This window comes from Calliphora vicina, chromosome 5, assembly GCF_958450345.1.
Source record: "Calliphora vicina chromosome 5, idCalVici1.1, whole genome shotgun sequence".
NCBI classification, from domain to species: Eukaryota; Metazoa; Arthropoda; class Insecta; order Diptera; family Calliphoridae; genus Calliphora; species Calliphora vicina.
Window position 1 is genome coordinate 43099292 of NC_088784.1, and position 17327 is coordinate 43116618.

Sequence of the window (17327 nt, forward strand, 5' to 3'; positions counted from 1 at the left end):
TGTTCGACACTGTATATTCAAATCGAGATGCAATATAAAACAGAATTATTTGAAAGGCCAGCAACGCGGACCGGGTTCAGCTAGTAAAGATATAATTTTTTTGTCGTCAATGGGCAAATTTTTTTTTGTCAAATTTGTTATAGAAACAGCATTAGAAGTTATAGACTAACTTCTTTCTACATCGAAAAACTGGCATTAAGTTCTTCATTTCTCTATTTTTTTTTGTCAAATTTGTTATAGAAACAGCATTAGAAGTTATAGACTAACTTCTTTCTACATCGAAAAACTGGCATTAAGTTCTTCATTTCTCTATCGGCAATTAAAAAATATTATTTGAAGACATTTTGCCTCAAAAAAGTTTAGAGTTTTTTTTAAGTTCCTATTTATTTTTATTTCAATTTAGATTTATAAGAGATTTTGTTATCGAAAGCTTCACATACACAGTTACCGCTCCTGACAGTCATTTCCCAGCTGCTTTAGGAGACTTTCATGAACAAGTGATTTTACCTATCATTTGGGGTGACAACTAGTGACATAACTAGCTACGTGATTAGTTATTTTAACACATGCATATCCTAAGCAGTAGTTCAATTGACCCTTTTGGATATCGTAGAGACAAATGCACTACACAATTAACCTTTAAAGTGACTACACTATAGATTACTTAGAGACACTTAAGTAACAATTGTCTTTACGCTAGACTTTATGAGACCAATTGACTTCTCTCTGCGTTACAAATAGCACATACGTGTCAAATTGTCCAACATATATAAATTGGAGTCAGCCAAGTGATAAAACATTTAATATTAGTGACAATTATTGTCTATTTTTTGGACATTGCGCGATCCATAATTATTTTATGTTTCTGCACAAAAATATAATTGCATATTTTTTAAATTTGTATGCCATATTTTAATTTTTTCGATGTATATTTTTCAATAATAAATGCATAAATATCCGCCCGCTACTCATAACAATTTGACGATTTTATGCCATAATTTATAATATTGCAAAACATTAAGGCCCTAATTTTGTAAATCACGCCACCAAAGTGATATTTATATGGAAAGCAAAAACAAAGTTTCAAAAATTTTAAAAATTTGTTTTTGTTTTATATACAAAATTTTCAAATTATGAAAGGCAAATCAACGCTTGAATTTTGGTGCGTTTGTTCTGTTAAGAATTTATATATAAAACAAATTTTTGAAATTTTTGAAACTTTGTTTTTGCTTTCCATATAAATATCACTTTGTGACGTGATTTACAAAATTAGGGCCTAAATTTGTATAACTACAAATAGAAGTTTTCTTCCAGTCATTGTCAAATTCGTAAGTTTACTCAGAAATCACAGCAATTTTTTATTATTTGTTAAATTTTTTTCTGTTTCTGACAGAATTATTGAAGATTTGGATCCCGATGATATCTGGGGTCTTCAGAAAATTGATTTCAACAGACAGACGGACATGGCTTAATCGACTCCGCTATCTATAAGGATCCAGAATATATATACTTTATAGGATCGGAAAATTATATTGTGGAAATTACAAACGGAATGACAAATTTCATCAAAATCGGCCCAAAAACATACAACATTTCGAACATTTCGAAATCTTTCCAAGAGAAATTCCAAATATTGAAAAATTTGACCTTTGACCTTCACGATTTAAGGGTTAACGTTTTCCGATTTTAGTAAAAGTTTCAGAGTATATTTAGAATTATCTGGACTATAATATTCTCAATAGGTTTTACTTAAAATTCATAAGAGTAAGGATAAATAATTGGTTTTTCTCGAAAATTTCAAAATTTAAATCGCAGGTTCGGAAAAACTATAAGAGATATTTTCATAATTTTTTCACATTTTTATTCCCTTATATTCTTAATAAATCCCAATGAGATGATCAAAAAATTCTGAAATTTGTTTAACAAAATTTTTAAAAATTTTAAAATGGAGTTTTGAAACTGCCGTTAAAAAATTTTATTTTTTTGTTCATACCTAAGAATAGTTTAACGGATCCTACGAAGACAAAAACTCATATACAAGTATATATGGACATATTTTAAGTAAAAATGAGCTTTTATTTTAATATTTATCAAAATATGTTAATTTTGTTAATACATTTCTTGTTGTATTGGCCCGAGACACGTTAATGGCCTGGCTAATTTTTAATAACTTTAAAATTTTTTGACCGATTTCTGTTTTTTATGTCTCATTAGAACGACAATTACGTACACATTTCGATTCTTTTAAATTTAATGGCAAAATTTTTACAAAAACTGAAAAAAATGAATTTTTTCACCTTGTAAATGCATCTCAAAACTTCAGAGGGCTTTTTCAGGATGATTTTTTTACTAATGTTCACCAAACTGGAGGGTGATAATGGCCAAAATCCAACTTTCGTTTATTAAGGGCCACCCTAATGTATATATATCCTTCTCACAATCCGGAGAAGAGCAGTAGCAGCCGGATTATTCAGCTGACGACCAGTAAGAAAAACCCTTTATATCAGCTAAGAACAAGAAAGCTAGACTGGAGTTTGCCAAAGCCCACATCGACACATCGACTCTGACGAATCCAAATACAACTTAAAAAGTTCCGATGAAATAAGGTGTGTACGCAGACCAAAAGGAGAAAGACTGAATCCTAAGTATTGCAAAGGAACAATTAAACACGGAGGAATGTAATTGTCTGTGGTTGTTTTTCTGGTCAAGGAATTGGGCCAATTCATAAAATTGATGGGATTATGGATCGGTTCATATATCGTGATATACTGAAGGATTTAATGTTGCCTTATGCCACTTTAGGGAGCTCCTAACAAGACAACGATACTAAGCACACCTCCAAAGTTTGTAAGACTTGGCTACAGAGCAATAAGATTCTAATTTTTCATTGGACTCCTCAATCTGACAATCTCAATCCTATTGAGAACTAGAGGGAAATTGTTAAAATGAAAATAAAACGTGAAAATTTCCTAAAGAAGGATCGGCAACTTTCACGAACATTCATTTATTTGTACAAGTTACGAGCTCTATAAACCTTTGGAAACTAAAGGTTGCACTTTGACACCCTGTATCTCGCCTTGTATTCTTAGCATTTTGCGCTCTTCTTCCGATGGACTACACTGAACCGAATTTTAAAGGAATTGACTAGTTTTTTGCGACCAGCATATGATAGAAGAGTGTGAGGGAGACAAATGAAAATATTCATAAAAACACAATTATCACTGTTCATTTGAAATATTTCGTTTCAATTTTAATGACATTTCCATTGTTTTCTTTCCAAATAAATATCTCAAAAGTTTGAATTTTTTTCATTATTTTTCCCAAAGTTAGACGGATTAAAATAACAAACCTTGTAAACTGGTGTTATTAATTACATAATATTCAAATATGTAAATAGATGATAGCTTTAATTATTGTTCTCTTTTTTTTAGTATCGCAAATCAAAATAATGTATGACAAGATGAACAAGAAGAAAAATGTAAAGTAAAAAGCCCAACAACATCAAAGCAATTAACTTTCAAGATAAACCCTAATCGACGTTTTCCATAATAATGGAGTGTGTAAATTAGTTCAGGGTTTCAACTATAAATCACAGGCAATAAGTTAAAATGTTTACACACACCACCTTTTGATATTTAATCCAACTACTGATTTCCTCACTCTGCTCCTTCAGTGCTACTGCTACTGCTTCTGTCCCTGGTGTACACGTCTGATAGCACCTGTAATGATGATACGTACTACATTAAAAAGCAAAAACAAAAACTCAAAATAAAGAGAAAATAAAGAGAAAATAAACTTAATAGCAACAACAACCACTAAAACTACAGCACCAGCAGCAAGAAAGTATTGAATGTCTGATGGGGGTGCAGATGTTGATAATGTCGCTGTAGTCGTTGTAGCTGTTGTTGTTATTGACGATGATTGGAAAATTGTTGATGCCTAAGTGGCATAAATATCAAGTATAAACGAACAACCACTTCTGCCACTACTACCAGAGCACCTCTAATACAACTATACGAATTTGTAATTCTACCCGAACCTAAATCTATCTACTATATGTATCTTTAAGTATACGAGATACACATGCAAACACACTAGGGAGGCCCTAATATTGAACATTTTGAATTTTCGGTGCTCCTAAGGTCTAAAATTGTTCTCTTTTATTTAAAAACCAGATGCTGAATATTTAAGCCAAATCGAATAACTTTTAGACGTTGAACATTTTCATACACATCTTAAATTCCAAATTTAACATTTTCAAAATGTTTCTAAATGAAATTTCAAAAAATCTAACAAATATTCGATTTGACTCGATTATAATAAATGCTAAATGAGGATTAAAAATCTTAAAATGTTAAATGTTCGGTTCGCAGCCTATTTTATAATATTTAATTGTTTATTGGGGTTACTATTTTAATTGGTAGGTCATTGTTAACCCCCATTCCTGGGTGCACCGAATATCGAAAAACGTCCAATATAAGCGCCACCCTAATACACACATTCCATATTCCATACAGTATAGGTCAAAACATTATTGGCCAAAATTAGCATTATAATGTTTTCCAATTCCAAAAAAAGTAAATATTTTAGAAACAACAGTGCACTCAGGCAAAAAATGTCAAAATTACTAGACTTTCGTTAATGTTTCTTATTGATGCAATGTGGTTTTTATTGATTTTAAGCTGTTTTTTCTCTGGGTGTATTATTATCAACGAAATTTAATTGCAGTATTTCTTATATTATTAAAAAAATTTACCAAAACAAAAAAAAAACGTTCTTATTGCAATGCCCCATTTATAGCTTATACTATATACAATTTGTTAGGATCTCGATGTGAGAATTCCCGATTTACAGTTCTATTTACTATTTCCCATAAGGTCGGGTGACTGTTCTGGGAACTGCATGATATTAACGCCTTCCTGTGCAAAAACCCCTTCATTAATTCGGATGTTTGTTTAGGATCATTGTCATGTTGTAATATACATTGGTGGAGCATTTTATCACAGACATGAGGCAGCATCTTCTCCGTAATTTACTTTGATACCGTCAAATACACCATAACATATCCACCTCCTTGCTTAACTTTCAGTAAAGTATTCGGGATTTACAGTACTATTCTCGAATTCACTACAATTAGCATTCATAAGTTGTTAATAAAACATTTCTTGTCATTGTTATTTAAATTACCTATTCTGGAATTGCTGGGACAAAATAAAAGCTTTTTTTTAAAAAAAGGGCTTGTGTGTTTATTGAAAACAACTGAAATTCCAGGTTTATCAATCTGTCAAGACACTCTTAAACATTCTGGAATATTCTGGACACAACAACTATCAATGTCAACTAAAACAAACACCCAGAATAGGAAATTGAGGATCTTATCACAAAAATGTTTTCTATCACGCAAATATGCTTGTCACTTGGTCGAGAATAGCACTGTTAGTATGTTATTGCAAGATCGTCGAACTATCTCTTCTCAATCCATCAGAGAGTCCATAAAATTAAATTTAGATACATCGGAAAATAAAACGGTATTTCAATGCGCAGATCAAGTGTTCTGGATCATATTTTCTGCGATATAAACGGTTTCTTCTCAGCTCTATAGATTTTGAGCCCAGCTGTTTTTTGAACTCCATCACAAGCCGTCCATCATCCTCAGATGCACTCCTTAGCTGTTGTGCATTTTTGTGTATATATAGTTTAAGTTTATTAATTAAATAACTTTTCGTATCATCTACTTTTTGTTCCAAATAAAAAAAAACAAACTAATTTTTATTCCCTATAGAAATAGTATAGAAGCAATTTTAATCCAATGTGTTTTGTTCGACACTGTATATACCAAGATAAAAAAAGACAACACCAACCAGCAGGTGGATAAGTAAAGTAGCTCACCTTTAATAGCTAATGTATTAGCGAGTGTGTTTTGTTGTGTGTGAATGTGTTTTTGTGGATGAGTGTTTATTTTTGTGGGTGTAATGAATGAGTGAATGAATGAATGAATGAGCTTAAGTTGACATCATGTCATAATGTCACACCGTAAACGAGGTTGAAAAATCACCAGAGAACAAACTTGAAACACAGGACCAGACAACGGCTACCAAATACACCCAGCGAAAAATACCAAATAAAAGTAAGTTTTGTTAATAAAAAATTGAATATTATCACTATAATAACTTAAATTCATATATGTTGATCTAATTTATAAATAAAATGTATTAATGTTAGAGGCGATAAGTTTACAATTTCTCGAATATCCAATGTTAGATTAATTACATTTTAGAGTAAAAATTTAATTTCAAAAATAGTTAAAAATCTTTCTACCAGTTTCTTTAATTCGAAACGTCGTCTCTCTTGTCATATTCAATTTCTGAGTCGGCTCAAATAAATTATTTAATATTGTATTCCCTACTACTTCCAAGTTGTGTACTTCTGACATTGTTATATCCGTTTATGTCACCTCCAAATTTAAATCTAGGGGCAGATCTATAATGTCATAAATAATGTGGTGCCACTCCCAATAAAATTCCGGTTCTCTACCGTGAAGACGACAATCAAAGGTAAAATTATTACGACGATAATAATTAATCTGCTCAATTCAGCACTGATAATTATTTTATTCATATTTAACTCAATACTACGTATTGGATATTTCCCATCCTCATAAAAAATATCTGAGATAGTTATGATACCAACAGATAACTGCTCTTATTCGGAAAACCTTCGAGAGCAAGCAGTATTGCCCTGCATTATTTATTGGATAAAGTCTGGCACGATGGACTAATACACAAAATTATTAGATTACCACCTGCGAATGTATATAAACTGCTTAAAAATTACATACAAGAAAGATCTTTCCAAATCAGATCAAAAGATGTGATCTCGTCACGTCGAAAAATATCCGATGCTGTACCACAGGGAAGTATTCTAGGGTATAGTATACGAGCACACTGACATTTAGTAATAGTTTAGGTTAAGATTTTAATACTTATTTAAATTTCTTAAAAGAAATATACAATAAAGAATAAAAATTTAAAAAAATTAATTTAATGAATGATGTAACTGATTCTGAGTTACTGCTTCGCAAAATCGAATTCATAATTTCAAAACGTGCGAAAAGAAAATACATTCCACTTAAGCTCCAATACTTTCGATATAATTAGCTAACTTTGAACCCATGCGAAGAATGTCTGTTCAATTTAACTACATATTTATATTATTTTATTGATTTTACGGCAGATTAAAAGAAGTTTTGTAGATTTCCTTAAACCAAGATTTATAATATGTATAGCAAATAATATTATTTAACATTTAAGAAATAAATTAAAAGCAACCATAACGAATATTGTTTTTCACAAACAGTGCCAATAGTTTTTTTAATCAAATCATATACATTATATGCAGAAATAACTTAAAAACAATATTTGTTGTATTGAAAAATCAATTTTTTAAATTAGAATAAAATAAATATGAATATGTAGCATAATAAGTATGAATAATATTTTTTATACAATTTAACCAATTAACGAATGACTAAAAGGATGTTAATTTGGTCGGTCTTGACCGACATTCAGTGCTGTTGTGCTCCATATTCTCAACAAAACAAGAAAAACTATAAAAGTAGAAATAAAAAAAAAACAAAAGTGGAATTGGAAATGTTTATGAATATTTACGCAATTTAACACATACAAAAAAAAAAAAAAAAAAACAAAAACAAAAAACGATTTCAAACAAATTGGTAATTCACAAGTGTAGAAAATTCTAGCACAATTCAAAAATAAAATACATACTAATAAAACGGTCTCTGCTAAATATATACATATTTATGACAACACAAAAAAATAGCAATACATTAATAGATATTTTCATACAAATTTCAAAAATTGTGAAAACTTTTTATATTTTTTAAAACATTTTAAAATGATTCTCATACGGCAGTTTCAATTTAAAATATATTAACATCGAAAAAATATAGTGGGATTTAATTACAATTTCTAGATTTCTAAATATATTTGATTATTGAATTACTTCGGTAGTCGTATTTAATGATAAAGTAGCGGAATTTCGGTAACTGAATTGCAGCTATTCTGGTACAGTATTTTCGGCCTACATTGTTTCCAAAATTTTTTTTCTATATTTTTGGCCTTTTCTTTAGGTTCGAACAATTCAACTCCTCCATCTTTTGCTTGTTAATGATGTTTTTATTGTTTGGATTGGAATTCACTCACAATTAACTTAAATTAATTTTGAATGTTTTACAAAAAAAAAAACTTATTGAGTATCAAATCAAGTTTTTCAAATTCTTCAGAATTGGGACTTAGAAATTCTCATAATAAACTGTATAAAAAATTTAATTCTGCTTTCTAGTAACGGAAATACAGTTAAGTCGCCAGCAAAGTCATGTAAACATATTCAAATTTTAAAAACTTCAATACGAATTTTAATATCACATTTGTTGTTGTAATAATAACAAAACACATGTTGAATTTTCACTCAAGGTACGCGCTTGTGATATAGAAACCGGAAGTGCCTGTTTTCGTATTCCAAACGAAAAATTTATTCAAAAATATCAACAAAGTTTCTAGACGAATTTTTAGTTTTGAATGTGTTAAGTGGCCCTTAATTATATCCTTCACCTTCGTGAGAAGGGTATATATAAGTTTGTAATTTCCACAATATAATTTTCCGACCCTATAAAGTATATATATTCTGGATCCTTATAGATAGCGAAGTCGATTAAGCCATTTCCGTATGTCTGTCTGTCCGTTTGTTGAAATATATTTTCTGAAGACCCCAGATATCGTCGGGATCCAAATCTTCAATAATTCTGTCAGACATGAAGAAAAAACCAGGACAACCTCGATGTTTGACCTATTTTTGACCTATATCTGGATTACTAAGTCATTAATATAGACAATATGGATATCTAATGATAGATATTTCAAAGAGCTTTGCAACGACGTATATAAGACCATAGTAAGTTGGACCTACAATGGGTCAAAACCAATATTTTTTTCACCAAAAAAAAATATTGGTTTGGAAAAAAATGTTTACCTAAAAATATTTAACATTTGTATTTCGAAGTATAATTTGGTGAAGGGTATATAAGATTCGGCACAGCCGAATATAGCCCTCTTACTTGTTTTATATTAAAATAATCTATCCATCTCTGATACATTTGCACATGTTTGCACATACATTTTAAAGTTTTTCTCTCAAGTTTTTTGTTAATTTCCAATTGAATGCCTCCATCATAAATTGTATTGGAAAGCTTTATATTTTTTTTTAGCGCACAAACATTATTGATACCGATCAATACAAATAATTAAGAAACAAAACAATATTTGCGCGTTCGTAATACATACTTGTTTAATAAACAAATACATACTATTTATATTATTAAATTTATATAAATGAAAAAGACTTACCTCGAATGTTGTGAAAACGATTTTTTCAATGGAACCGAAATATCGTTCCCAGAGCACTTGTGTTTGTTGGCGTAAGGAGAAGATTCGTTCTTCAGTTATAGAACGAACTACTTCAGGAACCTAAAAAACAAAAAAAAAAAACAAATATTCGTACAAATGTATTTATAATACGAGTATGAAGAACAATAAATGTATAATTATAATATAATAATATTTTTTTGTCTAAAATGGTAAAAATTATAAGTTTATCATTCTGATTGTAATTCCTACATTTATCATTTGCGACTGCATAAAGTATATATGAGGCTATCAGCGCAAAAGTGGTATAACCCCAAACTACTTATTCAGTGGTATATTCCACTTACACCACTTTTGCTACATTACTTTGTTATATTATGTTCTGTGCAAAAACGTGTTTTTTAGCTCCATCTGTTTTTGAATACCATTAGGTAGCTTACCCCACTTTTGTATTTATATTGGTAATGTAAGGACTGTATGTAACACCAGAACAGCAACAAAAAAATATTGTAGGTTACATCACTTTTGCGCTGATGGCATTATAGATGGCGGAGTTTATATAGCCATGTTAGTCTATCTGTTTAAATCAACATTCAAAAGCACCCAAAAGACTTTTACATACATGATTGATACTTCAATATATTCACTACAGTCCTGGTTCGGTTGCTATTTAAATTCGAGAAAATCGCTCCACAAATGATTGAAATATAAGCAAACGATCGACTTTATACTTATGTTTTATCTATATCTGGATTACTAAGTCTTTAACATAGAAAATATGGATATCACTGTGTGTAATTTTTTGAGTCATGGAAATATAACCATATTCGGATACCACTACATGATAAAAGACCAAAAAAAACCCATGTCTCCCAGTTTTTCCCAAAGTCATGCACTTTTTTATGGGACCACAAAGATTTGGTGCCTAAACTCCGAATGTTATGTTTTTACAGAAAATAAAAATCTACTAACTAACTTTGAACAATTATAACTTTTTTGTTCCTGAATATTTTTTGCCAATTTTTTTTTTGTTTTTTAAAAGTTTTTATTTTATTTATTAACAGTAATAACGACTTTTTAAGAAATAAGTGAGAAAAAGTTTTCCGTGGCGGTTCATGTAAAGCGTTTTATTGTAAGTATATCTGGAAAGTGAGAAATCTTTCATGGACTCAAAAACATAGAATACCATTTGATTCCAGAGTTCTGTTGTCATCACATGATAGATTAGGGATTACAAAATATTGTTTGTAACTTTTTGCATACACCATACACATTTTTTAAAAGTTCAGCAAGATAGTTTTCAGGGTTAAAGTTCTTTTTCAAGGTTATGTTTAAGGGTTAACGTTTTCCCATTTTAGTAAAACTTTCAGGCTATATTAAAAAATATATGGACAATAATTTTCTGAATATGTTTTTCTTAAAATTCATAACAGTAAGGAAATTGGAATCATTCGCAAAAATATGGCCAAATAATTTGTTTTTTCTTGAAAATCGCAGGTACGGAAAAGCTATATGAGATATTGTCATAATTTGTTCATATTTGTATTCCCTATTATATTCTCAATAAATCCCAATGTGATGACTAGGGTTTGGGGTCTGGGAATTCCAGGGATTTCCCGTAAAGTTATTGTCGGGAATTCCCGGGAAATTTAAAAATTTTTCCCGGCAAAAACGGGAAATTTAAAATTAACGTAGTTTTACATTTTTTTCAAAAACTAATATTATTTTATTTTTATTTTATTTGATACTGTTTGATCTTACACACACTTGTAAGAGTAAATGATGATGTTTCCGAAATACAAATGTAGCAAAATTTAAAAAAAAAAACAAATTAGAATATGCAATCAATATTGCAAAAGAAAACGCTAAACATTTAAAATCAAATGCTGAAAGTCTTTTTAAACGGGAATTAGCTTTATTTGAAGCAAATACCAATCGGACAAAAAATTTAGATTGTCTTTATAATGCTTTACTGAAGATAAAGCTAACATCTGTGGAAAGTGAAAGAGTTTTCTCGGTGGCTGGAAACTTTGCCACTAAAATAAGAAATCGGATGTCAGATGACTTATTTTAAAAACTCATTTCTTTGAAAATGGTTCTATGACGAACATATGTATATGTACATTAAAGACGTGCACAGTTACAACTGTTTGTACAAGTTTTTGTGTGTTTGCTAAAGTGAGTGAGTATTGTTGAGTATTTTGGTGTTTTTGTTATGAGTTGGTATTGTTATTATTTGTAGCAGTTATTGTATGAGTGGATAAAAAGAGAATGAGAGTAACATATTGGTTTTCCTATGTTTCGCACAAGCAAATACTAGTAGATAAAGATGGAATACAATAAGTAACTTATTGTATGATTAGGGTTGCCAGCCGGGCTGGACTTGGCTGGATTGTCCAGCTTTTTTGATGCCTGTCCAGTTTCAAGCTAAAATTGAATTTGTCCAGCTAAATAGAAAAAATATATTTTTTAAGTGAAAAAAGCAAATTTTTGTGTTTTAAACAACTCACGAAAAATCTAAAATGGCAGAAATTGTTCAGGTTTATTACTTTATTGATTCTTTTCGAATTTATTCACAATTAAGTAAATTCGATAATTTTCCAAAGATTTTACTTTTTTTTGTATGATATACATAAAATTGAGTAGTTAATGTTCTTCTTTCGATTGCTTGAATTTTGAAAACATTTGTACAAATTTTCACATACATATATCTTGTGTTTCAATCGGCTCAGTAGTTTCGGAGTTGTAATAACAAATTGAAGCAAAAAATATATTTTTTTGCGTGAAAATAATTTTTTTTTGTTTTAAAAATATTATGAAAAATCGAAAACGGGATAAATTGTTCAGATTTATTGCTTTATCGCAAAGACACATGTAATAGAAACAAAATGAGATATCGATCATAAAAATTTATGGATTCTTTTCGAATTTTTTTTCACAATTACGTGAATTCGCTCATTTTCCTAGTTTTTTACTGTAGCACCTAGGGTTTTTATCCCGGGAATACCCGGGACAAATTTCCCGGGAATTTTGGAAATTTTTTACTTCCCGATTCCCGGGATTTTTGGTCGGGATTCCCGGAAAATTTCTTACATTTCTTGTTCTAGTTGCCTGAGACACGTTAATGGCCTGGCGAATTTTTAATAACTTTAAAATTTTTTGACCAATTTCTGTGTTTTATGTCTCATTAGAAAGAAAATTACGTACACATTTCTATTCTTTTAAATTAAATTGCAAAAGTAATTTTCTAATGACAAAATTTTTACAAATACTGTAAAAAATTAATTTTTCCCCTTGTAAATGCAAACTGGGGGGGGGGGTTTGAGTAAGAATGGCCAAAATCCAACTTTCGTTTATTAAGGGCCACCCTAGTGTAGAATGGATATAAATATATTTTTAAAAAAATATTTACACAAAACCAAAATTAACATTGTCTCGGTCATATTTTTAATGTCCAGTTTTTTTTTGATTTGTCCATCTTTTTAAAACCCAACGTCCAGCTTTTTGCGAATCGGAATCTGGCATCCCTATGTATGATGCAAATAAAAACTCGTGTGTATGATTTATAGAAATTTTACCAACAAATAAGTATGTATGTATGTCTGTTTCTATAAATATATGAACAAGCATACAAATTTTCCAAAGGGGGCAAGGTTTGTGGAACTTTTGAAGAGTAAATAAAGGCCTTTTTATATAAGTATTTGATATTGTTGAAAACCTTAGGACTTGAAGATTGATATTTTAGTAAAATGAAATAATTTTATAAATTTTTGGACGTTATTTACCTAAAAACATAAAAAAATATATGGTGATTTTCCATGGAGAAAAATATACAATTTGAATTAATATAAAATTTGAACGGTTAAAGATATCATAACAAGATTTGGAAATAATATAGACTCAATTATCCTTAAATAAACAACATTATAGGTAATTTTTAATTTTTTTTTATTTTCAAATACCGAAATTCATAAACCGGGTAAAATGTGTTACAAAAACTGAGTTTTTTTAGAAAAGTGCCTACCGTGTGATAGTAAAAAAACTTTGTAGATATTTAATAAGCATATAGGGTTATACAAGTATGAAGCTTTTTCGAGGATCGGTGCTTTGCCTTTTTAGAATTTTTTGCTCAAATCTATTTTTTATTTAAATTGGCCAAGTTTGGATAGGTCTTGGCGGTGTTGTTTCCGCTTAAGTGAGCCAAAATTTACTTTACACGCTTTTGCATTAAATTTTTTTTCCCGATCATATAAAAATTGTATATAGTCCCGAAGAACATTTTTTTCTACAAAAGAAAAAAATAGATGGGCCTTTTCGGGAAAAAAACTTCAAAAATACGGCACTTTTCACATGTTCCAACTTTGGATGCGTTTAACTTTTTATAGGGACAAGTTAATTAATTGTTAGCAAGTCTTTTTTATTTTATTTAGAATTTTATTGCTAATATACATAGGTGAGGAGCGCTATTTATATTTTAAATTTCAGCTCGTTCGGATCATAAATAAATTTTTGCCGATTTATTAAAAAAATTGTGATCCGAGGTGACTAACTTTGAGGGGCAACGCACCGGCCCCCATTAGCGCTAGGAAACTGATCAACTGCAAATCAACTCGAAAATACCTCAGCTCCAACCATGAGAAATTTCGTAGTAATATCTCCAATAGTTCCCGAGATACTGAATTATTTCCAGAAATAAACGTTTCTAAACCGCGTGTTGTTCATTTTTATATAAATTTTCGCACCAATTCAATCTACATATTGTGTATACACATCAATATGTATACACATCAACTCACCAAAGTTCACTTGTATATTTGTTTCACCTACAATATTTTATAATACTTGTAGTTACAACAGCTATTTGTGTGCAAAAAAGAATTTTATGACATACTCAATGCAAAACAATAAACAACTGCTTTTGTTTTTAAGAGTATAGTGTGTGTGCAAAAGCAAAACCATACAACATTAGTTATACTCATTCTCATATTTATACCCATACCCAGCAAAAAATAATGGAAGTGCATCTTTACATATGACATTTTAATCACATCTAAAGTTGCAAATGAATCTTTTCTACCTCTGAAGATGTGATTTTAAATATGGGTATTTGACACTGAATTATAAATATTTCGTTGATGTAATTGTTTCCTACATTTTTTGAATTTTATAAAATTTATTAAAACCTGTAAAAATTGGTATACAAACAATTTTTACATTTTTTAATCATTAAAATTAATCAACCATTGTTTCATAAATTTTATAACTACATTAAAATCAATTCATAAATGCTCAATTACATCACTTTTTTTCTATTATTTATATTTCCATCCAAGATGCCAAAAAATATAGGTATCCACTACCTACATTAAAATAACACCTTAAAATCGAAATTTAATCGCATCGAAAGCATCGAATTTATTAAGTAAAAAGTTGTCAAAAATGAACAACATCCCTCCAATGACAAGCTAATGTAAAATTCATAGCTTTTTCACCAAAATTGGAAGTACATCAAGCATGCTATTTGTTGTGAAAATTCTGCATCTTCTTCCTCACTTTTTTTGCTGGGTAGTAACAGCTATGTATATGGTATACTTGTTTTGACAATACTTTAAGTTACACTCTTGCACGTCTATAATGTACATAACATTATTTCTATGAAGTAATATTTAATCAAATGATCTCCAAATATTCTAACAAATTTGTATACCCTACACCACTATAGTGGAGAGGGTATAATGCGTTTGTGCTGATGTTTGTAACGCCCAAAAATATTAGTCTAACACCCACCTTAAATTATACCGATCGACTTAGAATCACGTTCTGAGTCGATGGACAGCCAGCCAGCCGACCAGATGGACGGACGGACATCGTTTAATCGACTCAGAAAGTGATTCTAAGACTTTATATATTTTAAGGTGGGTGTTAGACTAATATTTTCGAGCGTTACAAACATCTGCACAAACGCATTATACCCTCCCCACTATGGTGGTGTAGGGTATAAAAACTTAAATTTAAAAATAATCGAATTTGTTCACCAATATTGTTTGCAACCTTTTTCTAAAAGTATACTTGGGTCAGAAATATTGATTAATCGATTATTAATCGATATTGATTTATCATAATGTATGATAATTCGATTAATTGCAAATCCCTAGTCAAAATTAATTCTTTGAAAGCTAGCTTAGAGCTAAAGACAGAATTAAATGAATTCATATTAAATAACATTAATTTATTATTGCGAAAGTTACTTAAGGAGTTAATTAGTATCTCCTAGAAGAAGTTTGTTCCACTTTTAATGTTAGTCTGTGTAAAACTCTTGATGGGACTCATTAACATACAGTTGGTACCACATACGTATTACATGGAATTTTCTGTGTCTTTGTAGAAATGCATCATGCTGGTTTTTTCCAGAAAGATATAATTACACACTTACTGCAACTTAATTAAGTCAATATCCTGTCAATAGTTTCAAGCTAAAACAAACAGCACTTGTGCTTCCAGCTAACCAACCACCCACATGACCATTAACCTCAATGCTCAATATTTGTTTAATAAAGGGTGTCGCAAAACTTACGCAAGATTTGAATTAAATAGAAAACACTGTTCGTTTTTCATTTAAATAATATTTTTGAATTCTATCATAGGGTTTTGTAGATAGAGTTATGTCATCTAATGCTGGCATATACGCTTTCTTTTGTCGAAATTTTTCATTACTGATCTAAGTGTAAAATAAATCGGATTAGCACCTTATTCCAATTTATTACCATTTATTTTATCAACTGCGCCTCTGTGTTTTGTTATTTAATGTCTACTGCAAAATTGAACATTGCTAAACCTAAAACCTAAATACAAATCGCATTTTAACCAATGCAAACACAGACAAGTCGAAAAGGAGATATACCATTTAACGTGAACGTATTAAAAGTGCAATACGAAAAAGATTTAATTACAAAAAATCTTTAATATTAACAGACTGCAATTCTATTGTGAGAGTTTATATGGATTGGTAAATACTTATTCATATGTGAGTGTTAAGCGTATGTACAGATTTTATTTATTAGGGCATCATCTCCTTTCGACTTTACCACTTAATTAATTTAATATTAATTTTGAAATAATTTTAATTTCCATACACTTTAAAAATTTCATAATCACAAACATTTAACTAGACGTATCATAATATTATTGCGTATAAAATATGCAAATTGATGTCACCCTAATATATGTATATAACAATATCAACAATATATTGAAAGCTAAACGATTGTTCCCCATCTACATTAGACTGAATTGGAAAATACGCAAAAGGAACAAATCGTTAGGTTTGTGTGAAAATGTGTTTAGTCCATTTTCACAAATTCTACAGCATATAGCAAAATCTTTCTTATATTTAATATATAATTTTTTACTTTTATCAGTAAATAAAGAGCAGTAACGTTAAATTTCAAAATCATCAAATATTTCCTTAAAAAAATTATGATTTACATTTGTTTGGTTTAAATAAAAATAAAATGAATTGACTAATAATTGAAACATGTTTGGCTCTATTAAGGACTGAGATCGAAAAATCCTTAACACACGTTTTTCATTAAAACTTTTAACCCAGTATTATTTTTTTTTAAAAATATTTTTAGGTAAACAAAATTTATTTTTTTGAATAATTTTTTTTTCGAATTATTTAAATTTTTTTTTAAATTTAAAAAAAAAAAATTTTTTTTTTTTGATGAAAAAAAATTCGAGTTAAAAAATATTTTTTTCGATTTTGACCCATTGTCTTTGAAATATCTACCATTAGATATCCATATTGTCTATATTAATGACTTAGTAATCCAGATATAGGTCAAAAATCGAAAAAAAAATGTTCTTCACATCTCAGCCATTTGTGGA

General features: G+C 29.5%; 1 protein-coding gene across 2 annotated transcripts in view; it reads right to left on the reverse strand.

Annotated features, from left to right (window-relative positions):
- ttv (exostosin glycosyltransferase 1 ttv) overlaps positions 1-17327 on the reverse strand; it is a 159106-nt gene that overhangs the window by 63948 nt on the left and 77831 nt on the right. Inside the window, exons 1-2 of one of the 2 annotated variants that reach the window (XM_065510542.1) lie at positions 15006-15009; positions 9423-9544 (exon numbers count right to left, since the gene is read on the reverse strand). Coding sequence is in view for 1 of the 2 variants with exons in the window: in XM_065510541.1 (XP_065366613.1) it covers positions 9423-9542 (120 nt within the window). In the remaining variant the exon portion in view is untranslated. Of the gene's footprint in view, positions 1-9422; positions 9545-15005; positions 15010-17327 lie in introns of those variants that run through there. The other variant, XM_065510541.1, reaches the window with a different exon arrangement.